General features: G+C 41.1%; 1 protein-coding gene across 1 annotated transcript; it reads right to left on the reverse strand.

Annotated features, from left to right (window-relative positions):
- Positions 1-5123: 5123 nt before the first annotated feature.
- On the reverse strand, positions 5124-7314 carry LOC136495690 (uncharacterized). Its single transcript, XM_066491552.1, has 2 exons — positions 6290-7314; positions 5124-5808 (listed from the first exon to the last, which is right to left on the reverse strand). Exons 1-2 carry the CDS (start codon positions 7312-7314, stop codon positions 5124-5126), a joined length of 1710 nt encoding a protein of 569 aa, XP_066347649.1.
- Between the last annotated feature and the right edge of the window lie 242 nt (positions 7315-7556).

The following is a 7556-nucleotide window of genomic DNA, read 5'->3' on the forward strand; positions in this document are numbered from 1 at the left end:
CACTTGGTGAACTTGTCAATTGCTATGAAGATTTACTCGAAACTGCCTTTTGCTTTCTTGAGAGGTCCTACTTGATCTAGCCCCCAACAGGAGAAAGGCCAAGCGGGTGGGATGCATATGAGATTGTGAGTTGGCACATGAGCTTGTCTTGCGAACATTTGACAACCTTTGCATCTTCTGACAAGTTCTTCTACGTCTTTCAAAGCGGTTGGCCAGTAGAATCCTGTGCGGAATGCTTTACCGACTAGTGTTCTTGAAGCGGCATGATTTCCACAGCAACCTGAGTGTATTTCGTCTAGGATCTCTTTGCCCTCTTCAAATGAGACACATTTTAGGAGTACTTCTGATGATGCGGCTCTTCTGTAGAGCTTGTCTCCCACTAGGACATAGTTCTTGCTTCTGTGAATAACACGGGTAGCTTCCTCTTTTTCCGCTGGCAACTTATTCTCTTTGATGTAATCAATAAAAATCTGGGTCCATGAAGTGGTGATTACCAAAATCTGGGTGCCTTTAGCTGGGATTTCAGGGGTTATCTCACCGGGTTGTTTGATAGAGGGAGCTAATAACTCCTCTATGAATACACCAGGTGGGACCTTTGCCCTATCCAATCCAAGCTTGGCGAGAACGTCTGCCGCAATATTAGAATCACGCAGGACATGTAGAATTTCTAATCCTTGAAAATGTTTTTCGAGCTTTCGTATTTCAGCACAGTAAGCGCCCATGTTTTCTTTGGTGCAGTCCCAATCTTTGTTGACTTGATTGATGACTACTGCTGAATCCCCGTATACGAGTAAACACTTGATTCCGAGGGTAATTGCCACTCGTAGCCCGTGGATGAGGGCTTCGTATTCTTCTTCATTGTTTGTAGCTTGCCATAGTATCTGAAGGACATACTTGAGTTGTTTTCCATCTGGAGAAATGAGGAGAATGCCTACACCGGCTCTGCCTAGCTTGAGTGATCCATCAAAGTACATCTTCCAGTGATCAAGGATGGTATTTGACATGGGTTGTTGAATTTCTATCCACTCGGCAACAAAATCAGCCAGGGCTTGAGATTTAATTGCCTTTCGTGGGGTGAAATCGAAATTGAGAGCACCGAGTTCAACTGCCCACTTAGATATGCGCCCTGTTGCGTCTCTGTTGTGCAGGATGTCTTCGAGTGGGAAATCTGTCACCACGGTGATCTTGTGGCTTTCAAAATAGTGGCGAAGCTTGCGTGAAGTGATCAGAAGGGTGTAGAGTAATTTTTGCACATGCAGGTACCAGATTTTTTATTCTAACAGTACTTCGCTGATGTAGTATACGGGGCGTTGTACTTTATATACACTCCCTTCTTCTTCTCTTTCTATGACAATCGTTGTGCTGATCATAGTAGAAGTTGCCGCAATGTACAGCATCATGTCTTCATATTTTATTGGAGGTGTGAGAACGGGCGAGGAAGTTAGGTATGCCTTGAGCTTCTTGAAAGCTTCATTGGCTTCTTCTGTCCACTCGAATTTGTCTGTCTTCTTTAGCAGTTTAAAAAAAGGTAACCCTTTTTCGCCGAGTCTTGATATAAAACGATTTAGGGCTGCCATGCAGCCTGTTAGCTTCTGCACATCTTTGACACTTCGAGGAGGGCCCATCTCTGTTATGGCTCGAATTTACTTGGCGCTTGCTTCGATTCCGTGATGACTAACCAAGAATCTGAGTAGTTGCCCTGAAGGAACTCTGAATGCACACTTGTTTGGGTTCAATTTCCACCTGCATCTTTTTAGGTTTTTGAAGGTTTGCTTTAAGTCTTCAATTAGCGTATCTGGGTTCTTTGTCTTTACTACTACATCATCCACGTATGCCTCTATGTTTTCACCGATCTGATCACCAAGGCACGTTTGGATAGCTCTTTGGTAAGTGGCACTAGCATTCTTGAGTCCAAATGACATGGTTTTGTAGCAGTAGGCACCGAATGGAGTGATGAAAGATGTCTTGCTCTGGTCTTGTTCCTTTAATGCGATCTGGTGATATCCTAAATAGCAATCAAGGAAGGATAATAGGGCAGATCCTGCTATTGAATCAACTATCTGATCAATGCGTGGTAGCCCGAATGGATCTTTCGGGCAGTGTTTGTTGAGATCTGTGTAGTCGACACACATGCGCCACTTGTCCGTATTCTTTTTTATACTAGAACTGGGTTTGCTAGCCAATCTGGATGGAGGATTTCTCTGATGAATTTGGCTGCCATTAGTTTTGTGATTTCTTTTTTAATTGCTGCCTTCTTGTCGGGTGAGAATCATCGTAGTCGTTGCTTTACAGGCTTGGAGCCTTCATTGATATCAATTATGTGCTCAGCCAACTCTCTTGGAACCCCTGGCATATCGGCTGGCTTCCAAGCGAAGATATCTTTGTTGTCCCGAAGAAAGTTGGTGAGCGTGAGTTCCTATTTTGCCAAGAGGTGGGCGCTGATGGTTGCCGTTTTGGAGGGATCACCGGTGCCCAGGTCGATTTGCTTGACGTCGGCTTCTTTTGGTGGTGCTAGGATGCTGGGTTTTTTGGCCGGTATCACTAGCTCTTCTGGGCTCATTTCTGCTACAACAGTGGCTATTTCTTTTCTTCCATCGGTGACCTGTGCTTTTGCTGCAATTTAGATTGCCTAAACATCGCAATCAAAAGCGTGCTTCAAATCACTCCAAAGAGAAAGGACACCATTAGGCCCTGGCATCTTAAGCAACAGGTACGGATAATGCGGTATCACCATGAATTTTGCTAGTGCTGGGCGCCCGAGGATTGCGTGATATGATGAATCAAAATCCACAACTTCAAACTTGATAAACTCTATACGGTAGTTCGAGGGAGTCCCAAAAGTAACCAGTAGAGTGATTTGTCCAAGTGGCATTGCTGCCTTGCCGGGTACTATGCCATAAAAAGGCGTGCTTGTTGGTGTAATCATCCTAGCGAGTTGTAGTCCCATCTTCCTTAGAGTTTCTGAAAAAATGATGTTGAATCCGGCTCTCCCATCGATTAGTACTTTCGTGACAGTCATACCGGCAATAGTTGGATCTAGAACCAATGGGTAATGGCCTGCGTTTCCCACGCTAGTCCATTGGTCTTCTCTTAAAAATTGGATTGGATACTGTGACCAATTGAGATATCTTGGTGTAGCCGGTTCTGCTGCCATGATGGTTCGTAACGCTAGCTTTTCTTGATGTTTGCTTCTAGAATCTAGAACCCCAACAAAGATTACTGCTACTGTCCCCTAGATTTTTGGAATCCCTTGTCTTCGTGGTTGTCTCCTTTTTCTGATTGCCTTCTTTGGTATTCTCCTTACTATCTTTTCTTGTGTATCGATCTTTGAAGGTGTAGCAATCTCCAATGGTGTGATTTCCTTTAGGGTGCAGGATGCAACGCATGTTTTCAATGTCGTCATATCTTCTGGGTTTGGAAAACTTCCTTGATTTGTTAGTCACTGCTATAGTGTTGTCTGGTCCATGTTTTCTTTCCTAATGTCTATTGTTTCGATGATTTTGCTTGTCTGGGATGTCTCGGTTGTTTCTATCCAGGAATCTTTCTCGTGTCTTTTCCTCTGCGGTAATCATCTTTTCCACTGTTTGTCTGAATTCTTCATTGTTTCTTGGGTTTTCTTTGCAGAAGTCTTGAAATTGCCACCTAGCCATGATTCCGTGAGAGAAATCTTCGATTACTTCTCGTTGGGTGATGTCGTGTACTTGAGCTCGTAGTTCGCCAAATCGTCGATAGTAATTTCTGAGACTTTCACCTCCTTTCTGCTTGAGTCCTTTTAACTCTGCTTGGGTGATTGGGTGTGTAATGATACCCATGAAATTTTCACAAAAAGCTCTTTGCAAATCCTCCCAATTTCTGATTGATCCTGGATTCAATTTGTCAAACCATTGAAGGGGCATGGTTTCTAGGGCCATGGGAAAGAACAAGGTCTTGATGTCATCATCTCCTCTGGCCAATTCAATTGATTGTGAGTAAATCCTGAGCCACTGCCTTGGTTCGGTCTTGCCATCATACTTGGAGTGGTTGGACAGCTTGAACTTGTGAGGCAATCATATTGAAGCAAATCTGTTTGCAAAACAAGGGAATCTATTGTGCGTTCTGGCTTCTGTGTATTCTGATTCAGCGCCCCCTTCTTGCCAACTATTGTCTTGGTGAGAGTAGTTTTACGTGGCTATCCGAGTAGGTGCTTTGCTTCTGGCCTTTCTTGGTTGTTCGACTCAGTCGTTTTGACTATGATTTCTTCTACTTTCTCTGTTGTGACTTCCACTTGGTCCAAGTCTCTCGAAAGCGGATTTCCTTTGATTTTGATCTTCCTACCATGAGATGTTGACCTATCAGGTAGTCTTGAGCAGGCCCTTCCATCGTGTGTCCTTAGGACTGTTGATCGGAGAAAGTCCTAGAGATGTTCTTATTTTTCATTGGGATGTGAAGTCGCCCTGAGTTCTTCTTGTGCTTCTTGGATCTTATCATAGGGTGTATTCGCTGCTCGTCCTTCTTCGACCTCTTGCTCTGATTTTCTCCTCTTGTACTCAGCTAGGTCTGACTCATATTTGATCTAAGCTTCCTTGCGCTGCTTAGCATGGCATTGACATCCTTGTTTCAATTTGTTCTTTCTCTCTCTGGCTTGCCTCTGACTCTTGGTCTCACCATCGTGCCCCTGAGTAAATGGTGATATGTTGGATTCGGATTCATCTAAAGACCTGACGTTGGGCACTTCTGGGGGACCAATGGTGATCGAGGATGGCGAATCATGAATACTTCTCGAGCGTGAGTTGTTCGGTCATCAACGTTGGTTTCTGTACTGTCAGAGTTGTTGATAACTTCAGTAGAGGCTTCAGGGTCATAGATCGAGTCTCCTTCTTGGTAGGGTAGAGCTATTGTCGTTGTTGTGTCAACTAGCCGGGTACTGCTATCCTCAGGAACAGGGCCGGCCCTGATTTTTTTGAGGCCCAGGGCAAAACCATAATCCGAGGCCCTTTATACATACATGACATTGATAGTACTAAATGTAAATCCACATATATAAACACTTAATTGCGGATGCAATAGCAATATTCATATGAAACAATTCATAAATATTAAATTACCTTATAAATTCCTATATTAAATTACATTAAAAATTCCTTCTAACATTCCTCGATGCGAAAGTCATTGATGATGGTATCAATATCGATCTTATCCAACAATTGCTTCTCAATGCATAATGTTGCCAAACCATTTAACCTCTCTTGAGACATTGTAGATCTCAAATAGTTCTTCAACAATTTTAGTTTTGAGAAGCTTCTTTCAGCTGATGCCACAGTCACAGGCATCGTAAACAAGATCTGATAAGCAATGGAAGCATTAGGATAACAATCAGCCTTTGTAACAAACTCAAAAATCTCCATAGCTGTCATAGGTGTATCTGGCAAAGTGAATTGTAGAACACTCAACTCGGAAATTAGATCATTTAAATCAATGTCAGATGAACCATTTAGAGAGAAAACTGTTGCTAGTGTTGTGCAACACAACTTTAGCTCAGGACCATCCAATGCCTTCAAGTTTGCTGAACTCATTAAAAATCCAAATAATTCTCTGAATGATTCCAATTCTTGAAATCTAGTCTCCAATGAACGGACTGCCATATCAATTATAACCATGAAGTAACTAACTTTAAATTCCTTCTCACCTTCCAAGAGTGCTTCCTCACTATTATTTTCATCAAAATGCTTCTTTCTAAGAGCACGTCGCTTTACTGGGAACAATGGCTCGACACCCATTTCAGATGCAATTTCCATTGCATTGACCTTACTAGAAGCATACCCATCATTTCTATAGGTTTTAAAGTAATCCATTATGCCTTGTATCTGCTGCATGGTAGACTCAATGCACATAGATGGTGACTGCAACTTCTTGCTTACTTTATTGACAACAAATAAAACAACATGCCAAATAACCAAGCCAAATATAAATTCGAAGCTGCCAAGTACTTCAAATAAATTCTTTGCATCACTTCTATCCTTTGGTTCTACATCTCTATCTTCACTCAATGCAAGTAAAGCTGCCCTTAGCTGAGAAGCTTGATATCTAATTGCTGCAAGACTTTTAATACGACTCTCCCAACGTGTGTTGTGCAAAGATTTCACAGTTAAACCATCAATATGATCAAGCAAAAATTTTCATCTTTTAGTAGAACCAGCAAATAAGACATATATCCATTGCACAATTCCAAAAAAAGGAGTCAGCTTTGCTACAAGACTTAGCCATATCACAAAGAGTAAGATTAAGACTGTGGCAAGCACATGGCATATACAAGGCTCTTGGATTTATATCACGCAATCGACTTTGAACTCCCTTGTGTTTTCCTTTCATATTAGAACCATTATCATAACCTTGTCCCCTAATATCATCAATGTTAAGACCAAAGGATTTAATGGAATCAACTAAAACATTGAAGAGCCTAGAACCATATGTGTCATCTACCTTCAGAAAACCAAGAAAGTACTCCTCTATTTTAATTTTACCTTCACTCATGTTAACACATCGAACCAACAAAGTCATTTGTTCTTGATGACTAACATCTGGGGTGCAATCAAGAATAACTGAGAAATATTTGGCCTCTTTAACAATCTTGATGATAGAATTTGTAATGTCAGAAGCCATAAGAGAAATCAACTCATTCTGAATTTTGTGGCTAAGATAATGATAATGAAGATCATTATTTTGAATACGTCTAAGATGGTCTTGCATTACCAAATCAAACTCTGCGACCATCTCAACACAAGCTAAGAAATTGCCATTTTGGTCATTATAAAGCTGCTCGTTAGATCCTCTAAAAGCCAAATTACGTCTACCAAGGAATTTTACAATGGCAACTATTCTCATCAGTACTTGCCTCATGCGCTCTTTCTCCTTGGAGATTTGCTGCTGTAACTCTTTATCAATTGTCTCTTGTTTGCCTAATCTAGTTCTCAATTCATTCCATGAGTTCATATTGGTAATATGCTCAACAGTAATTTCATGTTCCTTCAGCCTCTCATTGATATGTTTCCAGTCTCTATACCCATCATTCCCCAATGAACTCTTGCACTTTTTAGAATTAAAAAGCTTACTGCAAAAGCAAAATACTTTATCCAAGTGTTTGGAATAAACTAGCCATTTCCTGTCACGTAGCTCTCCATTACTCATTTTTCTATGATAATGAGAATATGCAAAATGCCTTAAATTATTGTCGAAAGGGAATACACTATTCTCTTCTCTTATAGGCCCCTTTTCAACTAATATATCCCTTGCTTTGTTATTAAGATTATCCCAATTTCTTGGATCATAAATATCCATGTGACACATCTGTTCCTCATCAAGACTACTATTTTCTGTAGTATTTGAATTAAATATGTGCTCATCATTACTCACATTGTTTTCTTCCATGTTAATGCCAACATTGTCATCAGGAGGACCTTCATCTTCTGGAATAATCTGTGTTGGTTCCTTCTAGACAACTATCACCAACTCGTTTGGATCTCTTGAAGTGTTTGGATTATTCTTCAAAAACTTATGCATAGAACCCCTCTGTGATTGTA

This window comes from Miscanthus floridulus, chromosome 12 (genome assembly GCF_019320115.1).
Source record: "Miscanthus floridulus cultivar M001 chromosome 12, ASM1932011v1, whole genome shotgun sequence".
In the NCBI taxonomy this organism is placed as follows: domain Eukaryota; kingdom Viridiplantae; phylum Streptophyta; class Magnoliopsida; order Poales; family Poaceae; genus Miscanthus; species Miscanthus floridulus.

What these genes read in the sequence shown, in the direction of transcription:
- LOC136495690 (XM_066491552.1), bottom strand. Translation starts at nt 7,314, where the DNA reads ATGGATATTTATGATCCAAGAAATTGGGATAATCTTAATAACAAAGCA. An exon ending in GATATAAATCCAAGAGCCTT is followed by an intron (nt 5,809 to 6,289) that starts GTATATGCCATG and finishes TAAAACCTATAG; the next exon opens with AAATGATGGGTATGCTTCTA.